We start from the raw sequence: 26,576 nt of genomic DNA on the forward strand, positions 1-26,576 counted from the left end.
TCGAAGTGCTGGACATGGAGTAAGTACTCAGCACATGTTTAATGAATGACTCTCTTCCTTTCATTCAGAAATATTGAGTGAGGACTTATTATTATGGGCTGGGCACTGTTCCAGGTGCCAGAAATACAGCAGCGAGCACAAGAGACAAAAATCTCTCCCTGCCTAGGGCTTACACATCTTGTGAGCGAATGGATAAGTGGGTGGGGGAAGGTTTCTTGTTGCTGTGGTTTTGTTGGTTTTTTTTTTTTTCAGGGATCCATTGGAAACCCTCTTCCTCCTACACTAATTCCATCTCTCCCTCCTAATACCCACAATGGAAAAGGATGAAATAGAAACCCACTTCTCCCAGAAAATGAAAGACAAGGAAGCCACTACTCGTGGGCGACTGGATTTCCACTAACAGAGGGTTCCACAGTAAAGCTATGGACAGCTCTGGCTCCGGACTAGCCAAATACAGTCCCCCAGTGACAGGTAGCTTTGAAGGGAAACAAAAGCTTCATGTGGAGGCCCTAGTCCTCCCGCCCACTCACCCCCAGCTCTGAGAGCCGTCGCCCCCATCCCAGGCTGCTCCATCACGGGGCTGCTCGTGGAGACTTGAGGGAGTGTCACCCAGTTACAGGTCACCATCACAAAAGGGTTAGACTGGGTGAGTTCTATGGTCCTCTCCAGCTCCTCAGATCCTGTTGTGTCCCAAGAGCAAGGGTCTTGGATCAGCATGAGACCCTGGTGCTCACTCGCGCAAACTGAGGCGAGCTTTTAGGGAAGACAGAGCTGGATGCCCAGAACTGCCCAGCTTTGTGATAACCCCTGCTACACCCACTAGGTGCCCCAGAGTATTTCCCATTCTGTCCTTTTCTTATGGGAATGCCAGCCGATACTGAGAAACTCAAAGATGCATTGCACTCCACCTCCAGGACTGATTTCTTAGCTGGAGGAAATGGGGTAATTTACAGGGAGCATGGCACCTCGCCCCACACTCCAGGCCACCCTGGGCTAAGTGATGCCCAGCACCTAACAGGTCACACAACTGCACCATCGCTTTCTCCATTCAAATGGAAGTCCTCATGGACCCCGTCTAAAGGCACAAAGCAAGAGCACCATCAAAATATGCAGCCTTGGAAAATCCTCATTTCGCTCCTAATGCACCAGAACTGCAGCGGTGGGGGGGAGGGAGGGCGACGGAGCAGAGGTGCTTCAAAAATCACATTTCCTTGCCCGAGACACTGCCTGCCTGCAATTTGCTCTGACTCTGTCTTTTTGTCTTTTTCAGAGAAATATGAATCACAGTTAAATTCTACCAAATAAACAAGCTATATTTTAAAGTTCTGTAAAACCTACAATTTTAGAAAGGCTTGATGTGGTTGACACTAAATTGATTTCAACACGTCCTATTTCCGGTCTAATGCTGGGTTCCTTTCATCAAGAACAAACGTACTCACAATGGCTTGATTCTAAGTGAAAGGACTCTATAAATACATAGGAAGCACGGGCACTCACATTAATTTTCGTTTTTTAAATAAAAAGAGACGGCATGTTTTACTTCTCAGAGATCAATTTCCCATAAAGTTTTCATGCACGCTCATCTAAGGTTTTCAGGTCTGAATAATCCTGCTGCAAACCAAAAACCCACTTTGGGTTTTGTTTTTTTTTAAAGAAAAAACCAGAAACCTGATGCTTGCCGAGGGCAGGAGGCCATCCCAGGTGTTAGAGCCCCTGTCCCGAGGGTGCTCAAGGGAAAGCTGGAAACAGTGAACTCCAGGGTGGCCCAGTAGCACAGCAGTTAATTTCCCGCGCTCCGCTGTGGCGGCCCGGGGTTCGCAGGTTCAGATCCCGGGTGCGGACTGACATACCGCTTCTCAGGCCATGCTGTGGCGGCGTCCCATATAAAGTAGGGGAGGATGGGCACGGATGTCAGCCCAGGGCCAGTCTTCCTCAGCAGAAAGAGGAGGATTGGCAACGGATGTTAGCTCAGGGCTAATCTTCCTGCACGCCCCCCACCAAAGTGAATTCCTAGCATCTGGTCACCTCACACTGAACACCAGACAGCCTGCCTTACATTGGATTTAAATTCAAACACTCCTACCATCATAGTAACTCAGAAGGATGTAACAATCGCAAAAATAAATTGAACAGAGAAAAAAAGGTTTATTTCTTATACACGAACCTAATATATAAGGTATAAGTTTAAAAGGTTTGTGCGAATCTATACATGTGATAAAATTTCCCAAAATTATCCACCAAAAGAAAAGAGTACATGTAAAAATTGGCAAAATTCAAATAAGCCTTAGTTAACGGTATTGTACCAATGTCAAGTTCCTAGTTTTGATTACAGTACTGTGGTTATGTAAGAGGCTATTTTTAGGGGAGGCTGGGTGAGGGGTACACTGGTAATGCCTCTTTTTGGGTACAAAAAGTGCACAACCAATGGTTGTACTATGTTTTCAATTTCTACGTGAGTCTAAAATTATTCCCAAATGAAAAGTTAAAAAAATGCGTGGGCTGGGTAGAATGGAAACAGGCACGTTAACCACATTGGTGAGGGGAAAAACTGGCATGGTCTTTTAAGAGAATAATCTGGCAGTATCCATCAAAATGTAAAATGCACTAACCCAGCAATTCCACTTCTAGGAATGCAGCTTACAAAACTACTTGCACATGTGCATACAGACTGTTCGTTGCAGCTTTGCTGTAATAGAAAAAAAAAAAATTGGAAACAAACTAAATCTCCATGAGTAGGGAAATAAGAAGTCCATGTGGAATGCCCATGCCACAGAATACTGTGCAACATAAAAAGAAAGAGGCAGCTTCAACACGAAGATATCTGCAGTGCACTGCTAAATACAAACTGTGCTCACAAAATAATATGGACATGGATAGGAAGATCTTATTTCCCTAAAATTGTATATATGCGTACACGCTTTATGTGGTTGTACAAGCATGGAAAATATCTGAAGTGATACACCCTAGACAGTTCATAGTGATTGTTCTGGGGATGGAAAGTTCTAGCAGGGGTGATAAAGGATCACTTTCACTTTGTCTGAAATACATTTCAGTGAGAAGGTGTTGCTTTTAGAATTAGAACAACAACAATAGAAATATAGTAGAAAGAAAGAAAATGGAGGCAAGTTGTGAGGCCATTGGAAGAGTGCAAAGACCTGACTGGGAATCCAGGAAAGGCTGAATCATAAAGCCACAAGAAGGTGGTGGCTTAGCCTCAGGGCCCAAGTACTAGAGATGGGCTGCCTCAACACCAATCACTGTCTCCTCTCTGTGAGAGTCGAACATCCCGTTTGTAGCCATGGGACATGCAGAGGCTTCCCATGGGAGGAATGTCCTTCCCTATTCCACGGTTAGGCTTGAAATGTGACTTGTTTTGGCAATGGAATGTGAGCAGACGAGACACGTGCAAAGCCTGAGCAGAAGTTTTAAGAGCCATTGTGTGGTACCGCCAGATCTGTTGCTCTTTTCCCTTTGTGTGTCCTGACAGCGGCTGCTCCTTCAGTCTGGGTCCCAGAATGAAGAAGACACATGGGCAGACCCACACCCTACTGGCAACCACCATGTAACAGGGGTGAGAAATAAACCCTTGGGCACTAAGCCACTGAGAGATGGGGACGTTTCTTATGCAGCCTTACCACATGGAAGCTAATATATGAGCAAAGAGGCTTTTAAAAAAGTGAGGGGACTGATGAGGAGTTGGTGAGTACTTACTGAGGGCATATGGGGTGAAGAACCTATACTTGAGGTAGGGGCAAAGGGGTGAGCACAGAGAATGTGAGAAGCATGCACACTACAGGGGATCAGAACCTACCACCCCAAAATAGGCCTCTTTGGCATAAGGATTATTTTGAGCTGTAGGCAAAGGAGAATCAACAGATGCAGAAAAAGGCCTTCCCAGAGCTTCCTTTATCTAACTAAAAGCAGAAAATTCTGAAAAATGGGACTGCCATAAATCTCCTCTCCCAGGGAAGTTTTAAGGCCATGAATAAAAAAGGAAAGCTGGCACCAAGATGGACCTGCACAGACAAACCTTACTCCCTTCATTTCCCCACGTATCGACCTTCCCACAGTGTGTCGCCCGCTGAAGCCTAAAACCGTTCTCCATTGTTTTGTCACTTCCCTACAAATTTATTGTTCTTTGCTAAGATGCGATATAAGCCCAAGTTCTAACCACCCCTTTGAGTTACTCATCCTGAGGTTTCTCCCGCATGATGCGCTGCACATATCGTAAACTGTTTTTTCTCTTGTTAATCTGTCTTTTGGCAGTCTAATTTAACAGGGCCCCCGTGTGAGAACCTAGGTGTAGAAGGAAAAAATGTTTTCCTCCCCTACAATGTCATCTTCTTGGGGAGAAAACACTCACACACACAAATACACACATACACTCGCTGGGCGTTCCCGGGGCAGGGCAGGGAGAAGCCTGACAGTGGGAATGCAAAGAGGTGCATCAGGGAGGGAGGCAGATCCCACGGGCCAAGTATCAGGTACGCCTTTCTGTGTCAGCATCTAACGCCCACAGGCACTAACTGAGCTCAATCAGGGCTTTCTAATAAAGCACAAAACAGTCACCAACAGTCTAATCACCCTCTTCTTCAAATCAAAGGTTCCAGGAAAATACCCACTGCCTAGAGATTCCGTGTGGCACCTTTTGTTACTGGGCTATGGACTCTCCACACTGTAGAAGAGCCCTTCTCGAATGATCGTTCCGTGTCTCTTGGAAATGATGGGAGCGTGAACTGTATTACCAGAAACCAGCCATTTCCCTTTAGAACAAGGCACATCTTTGTGCAAAACGCTTTCTCTTAAAGGACACAAAGGGATATGAGCTAGATGAAGGGTATAAATACCAAGTTTCCCTTAGCCTTTTTCACGGCGTTACCATGGCTCATTCATAATCTGCTTCATACAAACAGGCCACTTATAATTTTCTCCTCCAAATCTGGACATTTCTGTTTAAAATCTTCCCCCCTTAGGCCCCTTGGTAAAAGATTCAAACCCACAAGTACATGGAGCAAAACGTAAAGTCACACTTCGCGACGTTCCTCTGCTCTCTCCCCAGCAACTCACACATGCTCTTGCGACCGCCACGCTGTGTGTTTGCCTACATAGAGAGGGACGTATGCATTCATATCTGGCCCTTCTCCTCCTCTCTCTCCCCCTCCCTCCCTTCCTTCCTCTCCCCTCGAGAAATGGGAAGCGTGCGTTTTTCTTTTAAACCACTTATTATTCTTATGTTCTCCTCCTGGCCATTTCTAGGACTAATTTCCTAAAGATGTGAATTTATTTGCTTGTCTGTTTGTTGTTTTTGGCTACTGTGGACGGTAAACTCATAAAACACCCACTGTACTGAGTTCCGCCAGGGACACCATCAGTAAAGAGGACTGAGGCTGGGTTTGCCAGAAGTTATTAAAATTAGCCTTGGGCAAAGGTGGCTCCAGACTCCTCTGTCCTGTGATTTGGGGGGTTGGGCCTTGGGAGAGCAAAACTTGGGGTGTCTTGCAGGTCCCAGGATTCCAGAAGGGGCTGGAGAGCCTTCATCCTGCACTGGATTTGCCCTACCTGAGTCCCTTCACCGTGGCCTCACTACCCTCACTGCCCCCTCCACCCAGATACACCTCCCCACCCCCGGCGGCACCCCGCCAGGCCTGGCCACCCCTGCCCAGGCCACAGCAAGATCCCTCAGCTGAGGCATCCGGTGCGTCTGTGGGAAGAAATGTTCCCGTGTGCTCCTATGCAACAAAATCAAGTGTGTGTGTAGGTGTTCTGTGTTTTTACAAACTCTCCTCCTTGGTTGTTATAAGATTAAAACAATTTTCTCCCTCAGTAAATGCTTCCCTTCAAAACCACTGGAAGCACATAATTCGCCAGCCCATTTGTGGCTCCTATTTTCCCGGGGCTGGGAGGAAATCGTGATTGTGAGGCCTGTTTCCTTCTAAAAGGCCAGGGTTGAGCAAGTGATGGACAAGAAGAAGTAATGTTTCAATGACAGCTCTGATCAATGTTTCATTTATTTTGAAGTTCAAAAAAGATAGGTGAGCATCGTAGGTCCTTCGGGAAGGCAGGGATAGTGGATTTTGAGGTAAATTACTCTTTTATCCTCAGTAAATTTAATGGACACTTTCATTAAAACGGCAGGGAATTTTAAGGTAGTTCTAGTCCTATTTTAAAACTATAGTTGAGGATTTTTTTCTTCAATGCCTGGATCATTTTTGCTGCTGAGAAATCTAAACATTTTAGAGACACGGCACATCTTATTTTCCTTAACAATGATGGGAAATTCACCCACACCTGAGGACACAGAAACATTACTTAAAATCACAACGGATTTCAAGGAAAAATGTACACAAAAGATGAAAATGAAAAAGCTGGCCCCTCTGATGTCAGGGGGAATACCAACTTGTGTTTGTCCTTGAAAAAATAAATTCACCTGTCACTGATCAACGATGCCAGTTTGCCACTGTGCTATTGAAAAAGCCTTCCTGCTGACTGTAAATGGCTCCATTTACATGACTGTTTACATAATTACTCAGCGAAACATTGCAATCTTTTGGATTTAATACATGTTTTAACAAGCCCTTCTTGTCTAGGCTTCTATAATCAAATCAAGTCTTTTCAATTAAAACACAATTAGAAAACGTGTCATGGTGTCACTGTTACACTTTGCCGAGTAAAAAGATTCAAGAATCACTTGGCTGGAAATCTGAGCTAACCCAACACACCTGAGCTTAAATGCCACATGGGACCTCCAGGGAGGGCGCCCAGGCTGTGGGCCTTGGATCTTGAGTGAGGAACACAGACCATCATCCTTGGGCCACCCACTTGTGATCCACTGAAGGCAGCGGATGAAAACCCACAGTGGCCCAGACAGCTTGAAGATATCTGTGGCTCTGAGCTTGATCCTCACGTGCCAGCAAGCGTGTCATGGGCCAGACATGGCGGGCACACAGTTCCCAGAGAGATATCCACCTCGCCCTGGCATTAGCTACGGCATAATGGGATTCTAGAGGTAGAAACTATTTTAGACGTCACTTAATCTCACTGCTTCATTTTAGAGATGTAAAACAGGCTCGAAGCAGATACACGATTTGCCAAAGGCCATAATGTTAATTATTCTGTGAAACAGTAAAACGTGCACCCCTCCTCTCCTGCCCTCAATTTAAGGATCATTATCCGGTTAGAGCAGACATGCAGAGGAGCACGAGCTCACAGAGCTGAGTGTGGCTTTCAGGAGAGACAGGTCAGTTCCACCCTGATGCCTCAGTAAGGAAAACCAAATATGGAAGGTTGGTGTAGTGGCTTGAATGGTGGCCCCCAAAGCTATGTCCATGTCAAGTCTCTGGAACCTGTGAATATTACCATATTTGAAAAAAGGGCCTTTGCACATGAAATTTAGTTAAGGAACTGAGCTGAGGAGATCATCCTGCATGATCTGGGGGCGTCCTAAATCCAATGACCAGTGTCCTTACAAGACTGGCATATAGGAGAGACACAGAGGAGACCATGTGAAGACGGAGCAGAGATTGGAGTGATGCAGACACAAGCCAAGGAATGCCTGGGGCCACAGGAAGCCAGACGAGGCAAAGAAGGATTCTTCCTGGAGCCTCCAGGGGACCGCAGCCCCACCTACACCTTGATTTTGAACTTCTGGCCACCAGAACTGTGCGAGAATAAATTTCTGTTGTTTTAAGCCACCCAGTATGTAGTAATTTGTTACAGCAGCCACAGAATACTAATACAGCTGGCAAAATGCAATAGCCACGTGCCTGCTCTGCACTCTGCTCCGGGAGGCTGTTACGAACTGAACGTCTGCATCCCCGAAAATCCGGATGTTGAAACCCTAATCCCCAGTGCGATGGTATTCCGAGGTGGGGCTTTGGGAGGTAATTAGGTTTGGATGAGGTCTTCAGGGTAGAACATTGCAATGATCCTATGAGCACATTAGAGGCACTGACAGGTCCTGTGGTCAAGAGACCTGTGGGACTTCAACACAGCCTTTCCCTAAACCTGTTTATTTCCAGAAGCTCTTTTTTCACGGTTCAACTGACTAATGTCCAGTGGACATCATGTTCCACAGAACAGGTTCTGGTGTAATTATGACAAGATCCACAACTATCCTGCCATCTTTCTTTATTCTAATCATGGTTTAAGAATCCTTCCTTTGGAGGACAGACGGCCTTTAGAGTCTAGGTGGTCCCTGACTTGGCGAACGACACTTAGCAACTCGCTCTCTCGTACAGTATGTATTTATGGGTCCCCTCCACCGTGTCATGTTCAGACCTCCCTGCAGCAGCATAGGTTGGGGCACGGTGGTGCTATCCACCCGGCAACAGTTGAGTGGTGCTCCCCCAGCAGCTGGTGGGGAGGAGGAGGCCAGTCAGAAGGAATAGTTATTTGGTGCAGGAAGATACCAGCACAACCACCACTGGGGCTATGCATAATTGTGGCTCTTAGCTAATGGGGTTCTATTACCCCCTGCCACACACAGAGGGTAGCACCTTGCACCTTCATTAAGGCAAAAGCTCCAGGGTCAGGTACACCTGGATTCAAAGCCACATCTGCCTCTTTCTAGCTTGAGTTTGGTCAACTTTCTAAATTTCTCTGAGGCTGTTTCCCCGTTTATAAAAATTGGGATGAGAATAGCATTTGTGTTCTCAATATAAGATGAGGATTAAATGGAAGAGTCCAGTAAAGTAAACAGCCCATTGCCTGGCACATATAGTAAGTGCTCAACCCATGTAGTGGTGGTGGTGGTGGTGGTGATGGTGATGGTGATGATGGTGGTGGTGGTGATGGTGATGGTGATGATGGTGGTGGTGATGATGGTGATGGTGATGACGATGACAATGATGATTACAATCACGATATTTTTAGCAACACGCTTCAGCAATACAGGGGACTGCCTGGGGAAGAAACGTCTCCCCTCTGGGATTCAGGAGTCCAGGTTCCCATATTTGCTGTGCGGAGGCCTGAAGGGGTTTTGCTCTCTGGCGCCTCTGCAGGCCTGCCCCTGCTACTGCGTCTGCTCTGGAGGACCCCTCTCGGGCTAAGAGCGAGACAGCAAGGAGAAGTGTACAGACACTCGCCCTGACCGATGCTTCCTCGGGCGTAAATAGAACTGGGAGAGCATGGAAAAAGGGAGACCGTCAGAGAGAATGGGCAGCCACCTAAAACCCGTCGTGGCAGGAACCTCCGGATCTAACTGCAGAGGGTCCCTGTAGGGACGCAAGTTGGTTGGTGCAAGGCTGTGTGGACGAGAGACGTGGAGAGCGCCCGAAGACCACCAAGGGGCAACTCCGAAGAATGTGAACTGTGAGCAGTGCTTCATCAACAAAACCTCCAGCCCAGCAGGATGAAGGCACATCTCCAAGTCATGAGGTGCTCTAGCATCACAAGAGGTTTCTTCTTTTGTTTTCTTTTCCCCCTGGTTTGGACGCTCACTTCCCTTTTTAATTTGTGATTCTCTAGTTTTCCCCTGAGATGGAGATTAAAATGCCGAGCTGGCGGGAAGCGCACTTGAAACCTCCTGGAAGCAGCAACCGCGCGCTACCGGCTGGGCCCTTGGCTCCGGGTCGCCCGGCTTCCATTTAACTGAACTTCTGCCATTATAAACACTGTAAACCCCATCGGTAGGTGTTAATCCCTCCTGATTTAGAAAAGGACTTTTTCCTTTGCTTTTCTTCCACCATCTTCCCTCCCTTTTATGTTTGAAGGTAAAGTTAAGTTTCAAAACACTCTTGCATTTATATGTACTGTTTTTAAGCACAGTACTTTCATCTTCATTATTTCAACTTGGAAAAATCAAGATGAGGGCCTCAGGGGACCCGCAGATAGTCTAATCCAGGAGTCCTCTGACCATTACCTGAGAACTCATTAGAAATGCAAAATTTCTGGCCCCACTCCAGACCTACTGAAACTCTGGGGGTGAGGCCAGCAATCTGTTTTTACAAGCCTTCCAGATGATTCTGATGCATGCTCAAGCCACGTGCCAGGCCCAACGATGTTCCAAATTAGAGTTTGATCCATGCACTCTCGACCTTTTCTGAGAGGCTCTGGAGCTTTCAATAGCACCAACCTCCGACTTCAGTGTCCAAATCATTTCACTGAAGGAGCGAGCAGAGGACGCACTTCGTGTCGCAGGCTCCTGACTTCGTAGCACATCACTGATGAGACACAGAGAGACTGGAGGCCTGAAACGTGCCGTCCTGCTCTCATCAGACAGCTTTGAGTCTAATTCAGGTGGCATGGGTGGCCGCGGGATCCAGGAAAATGTGCCACTCACAGGAACGTTTTTAAAATGGGGGTTTTCTTCTTTTTCAGGGTGATAAGTATAAGTCTTTCTAATGAGAATTACCAAGTTTAAAGTTGTCTTGAATCCTCAACAGAGTTTTTGGTATGTGGCTTAAAAGACTCCTTTTGATGCTGAAGGTATCCAATGTAACCAAAATGCTTCCAACTACTCAGTGGCTCAGCTATTCTGTTGTGACTTAGTTTATTTTTCTGACAGGGAAAGCAATCCTTGGGCTGTTTTAAAACAATTCCCAAATTGGTCAATGAGAGGGAAAACATCCAGTCACCTGAAGAAAACAGAACTGAAATACTATCTCAGCAATTCAAGTCATGACATCCACGTTTAATATCCTTCCTCCTTTATATGTATCAACTATATTATTGAATGTTGAATGTTGAATGTTGAAAATGGAATCTGTAGTTTGCCAGAATCATCTGGATTTCCAACTCTAAACTGTATTCCGGAGTCAGGCAGGAGTAAATAATTATTGGAGGCCATTCCCCACCCCCATCCAGATTTGTTTATTTCATATTTAATTTTTTTTTTACAATTAACAAACAGAGAAACCCCATCTGCCATTTTTGCCTAGGGATCTGGAATTGAAACTTTCATTGCTGGTGGCTTGTGATTTTCTCCAGCTCTCTAGAAGCTTCGGAGATCTAATTTTTTCTAACAGAGGCTTTGTCTTACAGTGAATGAACCCTGGCTACAAAGTCAGCTTGCTTAAAACAACGGGAGTTACAGAGACAATAGGAAGGAAGGTGCTGGCTTAGACTGAGCGCCACCTCCCAACACAGCCAATCTGCAGTGATCTTAGCCGAGCCACTCCGGACGCCATCAAGTTCAGGGACAGGGTCTTCTATTCACTCCTTCCACGGCTCTGGCAGAGGAGACCCAACGGGGAGTACAGCATCCTCATATCTACACGTAATGACTCTCTGTTTAAGATTTCTCTGTGCTCCACCACTCCTAGTGGTATGTCAGGCTGCCAACAGAATGAAGAGAAGGGGAGAATCGAGACTATTGTTTGAATATTTCAGGCTCATTTCCCCTCCCCCACCAGAAAAAACCTCTGCCTCAAAAATGTGGATCATTCAAGATAATCTGCAGAATATGTAGATGGTGCAAGATCATCTCACTGCTTTCCAGGTGGGAGTTGAAAGCAGCGGCATCGAGTCGGTTGCCCGGGTCAGACACCCGGCAGTCCTCCTGGATTTCACACCAAATCCAATTAGGCACCGGTTCCCGTTGACCCGACATCCACAAGGAGGCTCTCATCTCCAGCTTCCTCTTCCCCTCCAGTGTCCCTGCCTGGCCCACGTCCTCATCGCCTCTCGCCTGGGCTGCTACATCGGTCCCCCATCTGGTCTGGTCTCCCTGCCCCCAGCCTTACCCCTTGCCACACACTGCCACTGGGCTTCCCCAAATAGGACAAAGCTAATCACATCAGTCTTCTTCTGAAGAGCCTGGATGGTTCTCCCTGAGCTACAGAATCAAGTCTGAACTCCTTACCCTGGCGTGTGAGCCCCATCCTGACTGGGAACCTATGGGTCTTGCTGTCCCTCTGGGCCCCTTGAGGATTCTCCCTCAGCCCAGTGAGGTAGACCGGGGTCCAACCCAAAGCGAGCCCCACCCCCCGGGGGAAGCCCAAGTCATCCGCTGGTTTTCTCGACTCTGCTTAGCTGCTCAGTGTCAAGTGTAACTGCAGCAACGCAGGCAAGGGGACACAGATGCATCTCCACACACTGCGCCCACCAAAGGGAGTGCCACAGCATGTCCCCACACCACATGGACATAATGGCCTGATGTCCCAGAGGGAAAAATGTAGCTGCCAGAGATGGGCAATGTTAGAACAAGGAACGTGGCGGTACGTGATCCATAAATCACGGCTCTGTTCAGTCAGTGAGTGTGAAAAGCAAAATTTGTCTTGATAAGATAGAAATTAAAAGCAAAGGCAAATAATGGATGCCAAACAGTGGAGAGATTATCCCACCACCAGTGTGCTTCCCGGAACGTAGCCACACTTCCTGGCACCTTGCCCTGGCCTGTTAACCTTTCGCCAGCCCTCACTGCCCACTGGCTCTCGTTTCCTATCTCTCTGGGCCTCCCCAGTGCTCAGAGCTGACTGGTTACTTGGGCTCCACTCTCTCGGGGACAAACCTACAGCAAGGGTCCCCCTGACCCGGGGATCCTTGACTTTTCCTCTTCTTCACAGACAGCTAGGGCAGCCCAAACCCCGTGTCCCATGAGTGTGTATTCCACCCACAACAGCTGTTCACTGGTTCCAAACTCACTTGCATTTCCCCAGCTCCAAGATTCTGCTCTTGCCATCCTTTCTGCCCCATGCCCATTGTCCACCTGGTGAACCCTACACTCCTCTTATCTATATGGATCCACTTCTGAGATTTCCTGGATCCACCCACTCCCTACCCCCAATAAACAGGGCAGACGTGATCCCCATCATACACTACCCAGGATGGGTAGGAATGATCCAGAGAACAGTGACAATACGTGGGAAATCATTATATTAAATAATGTGTATTAGAAATGTACCTTGTGAGGGAGGGGATCTGTATGTGATCATACGTGTTTGGAAATCATTTATACATTTTTTTTTTTTTCCATGAGGAAGATCAGCCCTGAGCTGACATCCATACCAATCCTCCTCTTTTTGCTGAGGAAGACTGGCCCTGGGCTAACATCCGTGCCCATCTTCCTCCACTTTATATGGGACGACGCCACCACAGCATGGCCTGACAAGCGGTGTGTAGGTGCGCGCTCGGGATCCGAACCCGGGCCGCCAGCAGCGGAGCACGCGCACTTAACCGCTGCGCCACGGGGCCGGCCCCACATTTATACATTTTTAATTGGTAGAAATAGGTTGTATTCAATCAGCTGCATTAGAATTAGACAAATATGCCTTGATCGGCAAGATACAGAAAACCAAGGAAAAACCATACACTTCCTGCATTCTGACAAACATCTTGGTCAGCAAGACACTTGTTGACACAGGAATATCAGAGAGGAAGAGGCTCGTTTGCCATTTTAGGGACCACGATGGAGTGGGGAGGACATCGGGGATTGGTGCAGAGGACAGTCACTGTGATCACCCAGGGAGGGACGTCGTGAGAGGACTCAGGCGTCGTACCTGCCTGTTGTTCCCGCCACTGGTGTGGCCACGAAGACCACAAATACGTGTTAGTTCTCAGTCCTCACCAGACATGGCCAATCAGCACCACTCAACATCGAAGACCACTCGCTCCTGGAAATACCTTCTTCATTTGACTTCCAGGACACCTGGGTTTCCTCTTCCTCCACTGGCAGTGACTTCTTCACTGGTTGTTCCTCACCTCCGTGAGCTCCAAATGTGGGGGTGCCCCAGGCTGCAGTCCACAGACACTTCTTTTATTTTTTTTTTGTGAGGAGATCAGCCCTGTGCTAACATCTACCAATCCTCTTTTTTTGGCTGAGGAAGACTGGCCCTGGGCTAACATCCATGCCCATCTTCCTCCACTTTATATGGGACACCGCCACAGCATGGCTTGCCAAGCAGTGCATCGGTGCGTGCCCAGGATCCGAACCGGCGAACCTCGGGCCGCCACAGCGGAGCACGCACACTTAACAGCTTGCGCCACCAGGCCAGCCCCACAGACACTTCTTTTCCATCAACACTGTCCCCTTGGGGGATCTCTTCCAGTCACTTAGCTTTAAATACCATCTATGTGCTGATGACTCCGACACTGGCATCTCCAGTCTGAGCCCACCAGCTCCGCTCGCATGTCTAATGGGAAACTACTCAACAGGCCCCAAACCAAATGCCTGACCTCCTCCTCCAGAGTCTGCCCCTGCTCCAGCCATCTGCATCTGTCATGCATGACTCCATCCTTCCATTGGCTCAGCCCCAAAATGGCAGCATCATTCTTACTCTTCTCTTATTCACATCCCACATCCAGTTGCCAGAAATCCTGGGACCTCCCCTTCCAACTTCTGCCCACTTCTCACCATCTCCACCCATCACCCAAATCTGAATCAGCACCATCTCCCATCTACATCTTTCAATAGCTTCCTAACTGGTCTCCCTGCCTCCACTCCGCCTACCCCACTCCCCAAATAGAATATCAAAGTCTATTCTCAACCTGACCATTGGGATTCTTTAAAAATGTAGGTCAGATCATGCTACTCCTCCACTCAAGACCCTAGCTTCCTGTCTCAGAGAGGAAGCTGGAATCCCTACCACGGCCTATAACACCCTCCCTGGCCTCATCTCCCAGCTATGTGGCCTCCTTCCTGGATCTAACACACAAGCAACTCCTACCTCAGGACCTTTGCACTAGCTGTTCCTCTGCGCAGGATGCTCCTCTGATATCCACACTGCTTGATCACCCACCCTCCTTAGGTTGCTGCTCAAATGTCACCTTCTCAGTGAGGCCTCCCTGGACTCCCTATTTTAAATTCTAACCCCATTCCCAACCCATCATTCCCTATCCCCCATTCAGCTTTATTTTTTCTCTATGTCATTTATCATTTGACATATTTGTTAAGATTTGTACACACACACAAGCGGAAGCTCCACGAGGACAGGAACTTTTATGTTTTATTCATTGCTGCATCCTGATCTCTAGCACAGTGCTTGACACATGATAGATGCTAAATAAATATTTATTGACTGGTTTGTGATTCCACATTGATCCACCTGTGTCACTTGCCATCTTGACTGCATGGGAGGAACCCTGGACCTCAGGGGATGGGATGGCAAGTCACAGCCTACCACAGTTTCCACGTGGGATATCCGGTGCTGGAATTACCTGTCAACCTTCCCTGTCAGACGCTGAGCTCCTACAGGGCAGAGGACTGTACCTCTTACATCTCAGGCTCCCCAGGGCCTACCACAGGGCCTGAAAAAAGGTGCATACATGCTTGTTGAATTCATGAAATCCAGATAAGTCAGGCCAAAGAGGAACCTGAAGTAAACGAGATAATATGAAAGCACAGATGTGGGTTAAAAGACTCCTTTTCACACTCTGCCCATCCTCTGGTGTTTGCTAAGGCAATTACATCGCTTTATGCATAAGACTAGTATTTCACTTTGGGTACAGTAAGTTGAACACCTAAGTTTATCTGAGGACGTGGAGTTTCTTCCAACATTTACACTTGCTCCCATCATTGTCCACACATGAACTCTCTCCATCATGAGTGGAGGGGGCACAGGATAAGTCGTCATAAGCCTTGGGTTCTAGTCTTCCCTCCACACTTAACAGCGTTCTGTATGACTTTAATCTCTGTGATCCTCAGTTTCTTCATCTGAAGTTAATTCTTTACAGTAAGAGAATAACTGGCTAATGAGTTTGGTGAACAAGATTCAGGAATGGCTTGTTAAAGGGGATTTATGGTATATGAAGATACAGAAAACAAGAATCACCAGGACCCCCTGTGTGTTCACAGAGAAAAAGCTCTGTGAGATAAATCTTGTTTCTTCTTTGACAGGATCATTAGACCAGTAGAAATGAGGTAGATCAAGGGTTTATGTATTCAGGAGGGCATTTGATAGGTTCAGTGGGGTTGACATATGGGTTGGATGCAAGAGCTACTGAGTTGGGTGCAAGGACTGTTGGGTGGCTTGGTTCCCCAGAGCTACCTGTCCAGGTATAGAATGAGGGGAGCACGGCACAGCAGCAGAAGACTTGAAAAAGTATGAGGGGTTTTGCTGACATGAGTCAATAGTGTCATGTTGCTGTGCTAACCACCCCACCCCCTCCCACAAAGAGCTAACTTTGCCTTGGGTTATATTCATGGGATTATATCCACAAGTGTGAGGTGAGCATCCCATTGTGTCGAGTGCTGGTGCGATGGTTTTAAGGGCCAGATCCTAAAAGGGATGTGAAATGAGTAATCCAGAAATGAAATTAATAAAACAATTTCATTTATAATAGCATCAAAAATAATAAAATATTTAGGAATAAACAACAGAAGAAGTGTAAAACTTATACTCTGAAAACTACAAAACATTGCAAAAAGAAATTAAAGAAGACCTAAATAAATGAGAAGACGTTCCATGTTTATGGATCAAACGACTTAATATTGTTAACATGGCAATATTCCCCAAACTGGTTTACATAATCTCTATAAAACAATCTCTATAAAAATCCCAGCTGGCTTCATTTGCAGAAATTGACAAGCTGATCCTAAATTCATATGGAAATGCAAGGGATCCAGAATAGCCAAACAAGCTTGAAAAATAAGAACAAAGTTGGAAGACTCACACTTTATAATTTCAAAATTTACTACAGAGCTTCAATAAGCAAGACAGTGTTGTACTGGATAAGGATAGACAGATCAATGGAATAGACTTGAGAGTTCAGAAATAAACCCTCAGATTTATAGTCAATTGATTTTTGAAAGGGTGCTAAGACAATTTAGTGGGAGAAAGAGTAGTCTTTTTAATAAATGGTGCTGGGACAACTGAATATCATACAAAACAGTGAAGCTGGACCCCTACCTCACACCATATACAAAAATGTGTTCAAAATGGATGAAAAACCTAAATGTGAGAGCTAAAACTATAAAACTTTTATTAGAAGAATAAAAGTTAGAAGACAACATAGACACAAATCTTCGTGACCTTAGATTAGACAATGGTTTCTTAGATATGACACCAAAGCACAAGCAAAAAGAAAAAAAAAGATAAACAATCAAAATTTAAAACTTTTTTGCTTCAAAGGACGCTATCAAGAAAGTGAAAAGACAGTCCACAAAATGGGAGAAAATATTTGCAAATCATATATCTCATAAGAGAGTTGTATCTAGAATATATAAAGAGCTCTTATAAATCAATAATAAAAAGACATAACCTAATTTAAAAAAAGGCAAAAGATCTAGGTAGACATTTCTCCAAAGAAGAAATACAAATGGCCAATAAGCACATGGGAAGATGCTCAACATCATTAGGCACCGGTGAAAATGATAGCACTTCACACTCAAGAGGATGACTTTAATCAAAAAGACAGATAATAACAAGTGTTGGTGAGGATGTGGAGAAACCAGAATCCTCATTCACTGTTGGCTGGAATGTAAAATGATGCAGCAGCTTTGGAAAACAGTCTGGCAGTTCTTCAAAAGGTTAAACATAGAGTTACCATACAACCCAGGAATTCTACTTCCAGGTATATACTCAAGAGAATTGAAAACATGAGGCATAAAAAAACTTGTACATGAATGTTTACATCAGCATTAGCCATACCAGCCAATAAGCGGAAAAAATCCACATGTCCATCAACTGACTATTGAATAAACAAAACATGATACATCCATACAATGGAATGTTATTCAGCAATAAAAAGAAGTTAAGTACTGATACATGCTACAACATGGATGAACCTTAAAAACATCCTGCTAAATGAAAGGAGCAGTCACCAAAGACCACACACTGTATGATTCCATCTATATGAATTGTCCAGAATAGGCAGCTCTATGGTGACAGAAAGCAATCAGTGGTTTCCCAGGGCTGGGGTTTTGGAGGAAATGGAGAGTGACTTTGAATGGATAAGGGAGTTTCCTTTCGGGACGACGAAAATGTTCTGAAATTGATTGGTAATGGCTGCACAACTCCGTGATACACTAAAAATCATTGAATTGTACACTTTAAATGGGTGAATTGTATGGTACGTGAATTACAGCTCAGTAAAATTGTTATAAAAGAGGTGGGTATCAACAACAAACTGGATCTCAGAATGACAAAAGGCTGTAAAATCACATCATAGGAAGAAAAGCTGAAGAGACGGGGAGTAAAACAGAAAGACTCCGGGGACAAAGCCAACTGCAAATATTTGAAGGGCTCACGCATGGAAAGAGAATCAGACACTCTGTGTGGCCCCGAAGCAGACTCTGCTCCCCCACGCCCCACACCCCCAATATCTCCTACACATCTTTCATGGCTCAGCTTCACTGTCACCTCCCAGGGACACTCCCCCCTCGTCTTTGCTGTGCATGCTCATAGCCTTCGGCACACTCCCATTGTGATGACATATTTATCTAATTATTGGGTTACAGTCTGAGGACCTCACTAAATTACTAGCTCCATGAAGGGACCCTGTCGGCTTCCATTCACCACTGTCTCCCCAGAATTTATCACAGGGCCCGGTATATAGAAGGTGCTTAATAAGTGTTGGTTGAATGAATAGATGAACAAAACATAACTGTCAGAAACTATAAGCAGACAGTCTAAAGGAGAACTTTCTGAGAATTAGAGCTGCCAACAGATGTGATAAGCTGCCTTGAGGGCCCCTGCACCTCCCTTCATTGCAACCGTCCAAGCATATGGGAGACAGAAGTGTCATGGAGCAAAGTAAAGCACCAAAGAGATGGTCAGATGGGATTTCTTTCCCTCCTGTTATAAAATCTCATAAATAGTTCGTGTACTCTGGAAAAATCATAAAAGACAGATAACAAAAGTCACTAAATCAAGTTAACCGTTAACAGTTAGCACAGTATCTCCTTCTGGACATCGGTCATGTAGCATTTCATTATATGGACAAACACTACTTTCATTAATGTGGGATTATGTGAATCTTTGCACATCTCATAACCTTTCATCATAGCTCATGTTGATTGGATGTTAATTTGTGCCAGGCACTGTGCTGAACACTTCATGCACATCTGATTCTCCTAAAACCCAGTGAGGGGAATACTTACTATTCACAGTTCACATCACAGACGGGGAACTTGGGGTTTAGAGAAATCATGTAACTTCCTCAAGATCATAGGCTGGCAAACGGCAGAGCCAGATCAGACCCCAGGAATCTGACTTCAGACTCCAGCAAAGGTTCCACTGATGTCTGCTGAATGAGTCATGGAGCAATCGAATGAATGAACGTGTGGTCAACTGGCCACTCTAGGAAAAGCTGAGCTTCTCTTAACCAGCTGGTTGGTTCTCATCTTACAAATGCTCTAAATCTTACGTTACTCATCTCTTCCTAGGTTACTCTATCCTAAGGCTAAAAATGGGGTCATTTTAACATCATAAAGAGCATTTCTTTGGCTCCAACTCCCATCAGCTATTGGAGAAGTCTTCCTCAAGGGGAGCCTCAAATACCCCCTTGGATGGACCTCTCTGCCGTCTCTTGTGGTCCAGGCTTCTGTCACCCACACAGCCAGTTGCAGACTCCACTCTGGGCCACTTCTAGCCACGTTCATGGAAGCTGACTGGCCCCTGCAGCCGCTGTGACATTGCTGTGTCCACTTGAAGGTGCGGTGCCACCTCCCGCTGGTATAGGCGCCGCCAGTGCTGGTGCCACCGCCACCGCCAGTGCTGGTGCCACTGCCACCGTGCGAGTGCCACCAACACTGCCAGCGCCGGGCTCACCGCCGCTGCTGCCGCTGCTGTCACGTCGCAGGCACTACCGCCCAAGTCAACACCACAGGGAGCTGGCTCGGCTCCCACCGCGCTCTCAGTGAGGGAGGCAGGTGTGGGAACTAGGAGCTTTTGGCCGTTGTGTGCTCAAGCCCCAGTCAGAATGCAGGCAGATGACGGACAGACTGAGTGACAAGACAGCAGGAGGTACTCAGAATTACCCTCTCCTCCAAACGTAGCTTCCCTCTGGTCTCTCTTGGAATTTCCTGGGAGATGACTTGGTCCCTGAGGCAAACACGTTCCTGGAAAACCTACTTCATATTCCGAAGACATCTCTGAATCCCACGGCAGGGACAGTGGAGGCCAAGCTGGGCCCTGCTTCCCAGCCCGCTTCTCCTCCCACCTACCTGTAGACCTACACGTGTCTCTGTTTTGCTGCTAGGTCGCCGCGAGACACGTTTGTGGCTCATCTTTCAAAATTCACAGACCTCGTGCTGCCCATTTATGAACTCACTTGACCCTGGGCTTTGTCCTGTGTCTCTTTTGGTCCTGTTTCCCAGATATTTCTTTCTTATTGTTTTATTATATGTGTCTGAAGGTCCCTTTTGGAATAGGACAGGAAGTTAGAAAAGTGAAAGGAGATGCAATAAAGAGCTGGGATGAGAACTTATGTATACACATTGGAAAAAGGAAAGTCCATTTCCAAACTTGGCGTGTTTTATTGGAGATCTTTTTCTGCAGACTTCAAAGGAGCAGAAATTCTTGGCCAAATGACTTGGTAGTTCCAGGTGAAACACAGGGCTCTCTCGAGTCCTGAATATGGTTACAGAATGACTGTTCACTCCTTGCCCTTTGTAGTCAGACATTAACAACACTGCCGGGCAAGGCTGATCCTGGGCAAAGCTGGCATTCAGGGCCCCAGCCCTTCCTGACCCTCCATGGTCTTTAGCCCAGAACTCCCTCCTTAAAGAGCATCCAGGCTCTCACACTGCCTGGTAGGCCATAACAGACAAATTCATGTTACAGTTTTAATGCCATAACTCCATGCTTCCCAGTCAGAGAGTCATACAACCCCAAAGGCAGGACCACCTACACAATTTAGGGGACCCAGTACAAAATGAAGAGGCAGGACCCCTTGTTCAAGTGATTAAGAATTTCAAGAAGGCGACAGCAGAGCATTAAACTAAGCGCAGGGCCCTGAGTGACGGCAGAGGCCAGATACCCAAGCCAGCCCTGCCCAAAGGAACATAGCAATGCATCAAGGACACTCAAAGGTCTAATTTAGAAACTTATTTTTATGTATAACCATAAATCCCTATTTTTAATGAAAGAACACTAAAAATTGGCAAATAGAAAATAAAACAGAAAACTTCAAAGTCGTTCCATTCTTGCAGAAGCACCCATTGATTCAGCTCTGTGACGTGGACTACTTTGGTGAAAAAGTGTGAGAAATACTGTCTTAACTTTTACCATGTTTCCGTCCAAGCTTCCACAGCCTGTCAGCATTTTGCCTCTTAAGAGAGAAGCTTGGAGGGGTCACAAGACCGTCAATGCCACAGCAAAGCAGGAAAGGCCCAGATCCCCAGGGGCCTAAGCAGTTCTTAAACAATGTGTGGAAGGGTTCTAGAAGAGGGGCAAAGGAGCCGAGAGAGCAAGGAGCAGACTGGTCAGCGGCAGGAAGAGGGTCAACAGGACAGGCGGGGAGGGCTCACCCAGGCCACTGAATGACTCCAGAAAAATCAATAAGAACCTGATAGCTTGTCAAGTTTTAGAATCTGATTTTAAAACAGGGATTTCGTGCTCATATAGGGTAAAATAAATGTGGCCCGCTCAATGTCAAATGGGCCCTTGTACATAAATGACACATGAATTTTCCCCTTTGTAAGCAATAGCATGAGCAGAGAATCCATAGGGTAAATGAGAGATTTTGCCCTTGAATTGGCTATTACTGAACCTTCATCCAACTCTCCAGACCTTATTGTGCCTCTGAACTCCAGCAAAGCTTTTTAGGTTTGTGTGAAGGCTCTTCTCCGTGGGTGGTCAGTGGTCAGTCTTGCCCTTTACATAACGCACAGCACCTCACAGGAGGGCGCTGCGGGCGCTCGTGGCAGGGAAGGAAACTCACGCTCACCATCATTAACAAGCTCCGGCTCAAGAAGACCAAATGATGGGGAAAAATGTTCAGAGTAGAATTTGTCATCTCTATACCTGAGACGACGCATAGGGAAGAATCTCAGAAACGCTCTTCTATCCAGGCATCCTCCTCCTCCAGCGACCATCCTGACTTAAACATAATATGACACCCAGGGCGGAACGTTAAGAACTTTGAGGTCTGTCTTTAGGAATTTCTAGGCCAGGTACCTGCTGTCTCATCCACGCTACAAGGAAACTAGTTTAATGCAGACTAGACTCACCATTCACAGTCAAAGAGACTGCGTAATGCACGTATAGCCCCGCAGACTGCGACTGATTCTCCCCCGGCCCCTCTTACTCTCCTTATATACATACATATGCCTGTTAATTTATATATATACACCTACATATATATGTATATATGTGTATACAACTGTATGTGTATGATATAAAATATGTGTTTGCATGTATTTATGTATATGAAATATGCATATTTATGTATATGAAATATGCATATTTATAAAGAGAGGCAGGGAGAGAGAGAATGTATATGTATACATACACATAAATATGTAGTACAGCTCAATTCCATTCAATTTTATTAAATTCAACCACCATTTAGAGTCTCTGTCATGTGCTGGCACTATGCTAAGTGCTGGAACACAAAGCTATCTAACAGTGTCCCCAGCCTCCAGGAGCTCACCATCTCGAGGGGAGACAATTGAAACCAAACACCCATATCGCCCAGCATGGCGGCCACTTATAATGGGAGCAGCATGGTTTGCAGGTTCTAGACTGAGGGTCTAGAGTCATGCTGGCTGGGCTTAGGTCTCACTCCACTGTTTTCAAGCTGGATGACCTTAAACATGAGACTTGAGCCTCAGGGTCCTCATCGATACAATGAGCATCTATAACAGCGTCTTCTCCACAGGGCGGCGAGGATTAAATGATATAACAAGTGAAGGTACTTACACTTCCTGGCACACAGAAAGCACTCAATAAAAGGGAACTTGTATTATTACAATTATTATTCTTATTGAGAAGAATGTGAGGTTCTGTAGGGGTCACAAAAAGAGAAAGGTTGGTCTAACTTGGGGGGTGTCAGGAGAAAATTCGGGGAGGAGGTGGCATAATGAATAGGTGTTTGTCAGGAGAACAACAGGGAGAAAACGCATTCCAAGGATAAAAAAGAGTTTGTTCAAAGGCCCTGAGGCATGAAACATTCTGGCATGTCAAGAAAACTGCCAGCAGATCAGCACAACTAGAGTAAGCGTTCAAGGTCAAAGAGAAGCCAGAGCCAGATGTGAAAGGGCCACCAAAAAGCCTTCAACAATGGAAAAATGAGATCAGATTTGCCTTTCAGAAAGGTTTAGGTAAAATCCAACTGAACATAATTTCACCTTTCCAGGGTCACTATTGTGATGAGCAGTTATCACGAATACCCCTGGAGTATATTAATGCCACAAAATGGAGGACTTAATGTAATTCACACGTTCTTTCCTCTGTTCACAAGCTTTCAAAAGTTTTTGTTTGTGTGTTTCAGTTTTAGTACCCAAGTGGCTTATTTTTCCATGCTGGTTTAGCTGCTGCAGAAGGTTTTCTTTACCACTAATATCTTACAGAATGACTTTTAAATACTCTTCTTCCTAACTACAAGGAGAGTCTTAAGTGGCCACTTCTTAGCATTCGTAAGAGCCAGACAGCAATCATCTGCCCTCAACGTACGCAGACAGCAATCGCAGCCTCGCGGATCAGGACGCGGAAACAGAGGCGCACGTGGGAGCCAAGACGGGGGTTAGGACTGAAACTAGAAGCACAGTCATATCCCAGGATAAAAGCAGCATGAGTAACACAGAAGGTCACCCGAGAAGAGGAAAAAGAACACAACGCGTGCTGTGGCGTGAAAGAGATGAACAAAAAGGCAAAGTGGATCTTTTAAGGGAATTTAGTGACAAAGGAGGTCCCTGGAGGGAAAAGTTTGAGACAGGCAACTAAACTGAATATGTCTAGATTCATTTGCTCACTCATCATTCGTGGGGTCAGCCTACAAGGCCATGCTATTGATTCTCTTTGTTCAAATATGTCCTGGGTATTGAGAAAATAACTTGACACCACAGAACAGCACATGGTCTCCACCCACGAAGGACTGGGGACAGCAGGAACAGAATCCACTGCTATTGGGCAGCTGGGTGCCAGGTATTCTCCTAGGTGTGCTTATATACGCTGTCTCATCAAGTCTTCATAAGACTCCTTTGATAAAATCAACAGACATGAAGAGTCTAGTTTTCTGGCCCCAATTTTCATTGTCTCATGTTAGAGAAAACGGAGGCCGCAGGTGGGAAAGGGGCCACTGAGCGAGGAAAGAAAGCTGAAAACTTAAAGTTTCAGATGCCCAACACTTTAGTCTCCCTTCTCCTTCCCAGAGCTGTGATCTTTGGGTCTGGTCTTAGATTTTCACAAAACAAACATTTTTTTTCAGTTCACTTTTCTCTTTTAATTTAACACAACATTGCCCCCAGATGCTCATCAATTGATCCTGTCATTCCTGGTCTAACAGACCTGCTAACACGCTCGGTATGTGTAGGTGTGTTTGTGTGTGCTCAAGTGCTGGTATGTTCGATTCAGGCACAGACAGGGAGTGCCATCGTCCCCGCAGGATCTGCCAGTGTGTCACATCCCAATTCTGGACACAGATGTCCTATCATTGCCGTGGCACTGCCTCTTTGTGTCGCAGCTGCTATGGCCTGGAGCTACCAAGCACCAGTGGCATTTTGCTTGCTTTAAGTTGTTAAAAAAAAAAAAGAAAGTAAAAAAAAAAATAAAAATAAAAATAAAATAAAATAATCATATCAACCCATCATGTGGTACTCCAACTTTGCACGTAGTTTATGATCAACTGAGAAATTCAGTGTTGTAGAAATAATTAAAGCAAGAAAAATAGTAGAATCTCTTTCAATCACTCTTTGTTTCTCAGACAATAATTTTTCTCCTGAAAAATCAAATCGAACAATTATTTATTGAGCACCTACTATGTAACAGGTACTCTCTGTCCAATTGAACATTATAGGATTTCTTTTCATTATTGTCTTTTCTGCTTTAAAATATTTAAAGGATGATCAGGATGCTTTAGCTGTTTTCTCAAGCCATTTTATTATTATGAATGTCTTCAGAAGTTCAACACTGATGGCTACGCAGAGTTTTCTGCATCTTTTTCGTTTTGTTTTGTTTTCTTCTTACTATTGTTTTTCACCTAAAACTTTCCTTTTCTTTTCCGACTCTCTGATTTTTAGGGAGAAAAAATCTAGCATCTGGAGGCTGAGACCACTTGAAACGTCTGGGCCTGGGACTGCTAATGACCTCCCAGAGATAACCCAAATTGCTGATTTAGCAAAGCCCATTCTTGACCTTGACACAAGACAAGGGAGGCAAAGGGGAAGGACTTGCGAGGGAGCAGTGAAAGAAAAAGGATCATAGAAGCACTCAGATCTCACCAGGCCCCCTCCCCCATTCAGCAAACACCTGGCTGAGTTGGAAAACATGACCGGTCCAACCTTCCTATTGGCACCAATTGAAGCTGTCAGCTCTCGGCTTGTCACCAGTTGCACTGGGAGGCCCCGGGCAGCCACAAGAGCCCTAATTAGGCAGAAATGACACTTCTACAACTGACCTGCCAGGACCTTTGGCAAACCATTTAACATCATTAGTTAACATTTTTTAAAAGTGTGAATGTAAATGAACAGCCAGTGGCTTTCAATGGAGTTTGTCGGTGGCATCTCCCCCCTCCCCGCTCCCTCTTTCTCTTTTTACATGAATAGTCCGCTTGTTTTCTCCAGAATTGGAGGGAGGCACTGGGGAAGAAGGAAGAGGACCAGTCCTCTGAGAGGAGAGACATGTGAAAGCATAAACAAGCTCAGAGGAGCGGAGAGACCATCTCTTCCTGCCTTCGTATGGGCCCGACAGATACAAGTCCCCAGGGCCAGCAGAGCTGGGGACGAGCGTGTGCCCAGCAGGCTAGACATGCCAGGTTGTGCCCACTGCACGCACGAGCCATGCCTGTGAGCGTGGACAGTGACCATTCGGGTTGTGGGCAGGTGGGAAAGGATTTCATCTCCTGACTCCAGGGTGCCTCTGAAACCCTCCTTCTCTTGCGCCTCTTACCACTTGTTGGCATTCGGAACAAGCAGCTGTTTAGCAGGTATCTTACGTGTGCATAAATCTAAATGTACCTAGTTCCTCTCTAAAGGAACGAGGTTCTAGAGGTAACTACTTCAGAGGCCAGTTTGATACTTACACAAATTAGTTCATTTCCTACCTGAAGCAGTTACTTTCCACCTTGAATCACACTTCATTTTGTTCTTGGCTGCACACCCACAGAATCCGTACACGCCAACACTCTCCATCTGTAGGAGGGGGGAAAAGAGTTTCACCGTGAAAATGTCATTTTGTCCGTTTCCATGCTGCTCTCAAATCGTGTGCCCGCGCTGGCTGACGGCTTGAGAGGCAGCACAGGGGGTGGAAAGGAAGCAGAGGTTCAGACGGGCGAGGGGCCGGGTTCCTGGCAGCCTTTGCACTTACCACCTACTCGTTGTGTGGCCCTGGGCAAGGTGCTTTGCCCTGAGTCTCAGATGTTTTCATCTGTAAGACAGAGATAATGCCTTACTACTTCAAGTGAGAAAAAAATAGATGGAGATATCATGAGAAACGGAAACCATTGCTAAAGGTAAGGAGTTACGGACCAGTAAGAGCTGCCAAAATTGGGGAGCTATGCCAGGTTCTCATCTATCATTTATCTTGGAGAGATGAAATCGA

General features: G+C 45.9%; 1 protein-coding gene across 2 annotated transcripts in view; it reads right to left on the bottom strand.

The window, feature by feature from the left end:
* Positions 1-26,576, bottom strand: part of HSPA12A (heat shock protein family A (Hsp70) member 12A) — a 163,875-nt gene that overhangs the window by 123,327 nt on the left and 13,972 nt on the right. The window contains exons 2-3 of one of the 2 annotated variants that reach the window (XM_087432671.1): positions 26,343-26,402; positions 26,080-26,167 (exon numbers count right to left, since the gene is read on the bottom strand). In XM_087432671.1, coding sequence (XP_087288797.1) covers positions 26,080-26,167 — 88 coding nt within the window. In that variant the 5' untranslated portion in view covers positions 26,343-26,402. The remainder of the gene's footprint in view (positions 1-26,079; positions 26,168-26,342; positions 26,403-26,576) is intronic. The other variant, XM_087432670.1, reaches the window with a different exon arrangement.

This window comes from Ceratotherium simum, chromosome 6 (assembly GCF_057802395.1).
Source record: "Ceratotherium simum simum isolate JZ-2026a chromosome 6, ASM5780239v1, whole genome shotgun sequence".
Lineage (NCBI taxonomy): Eukaryota > Metazoa > Chordata > Mammalia > Perissodactyla > Rhinocerotidae > Ceratotherium > Ceratotherium simum.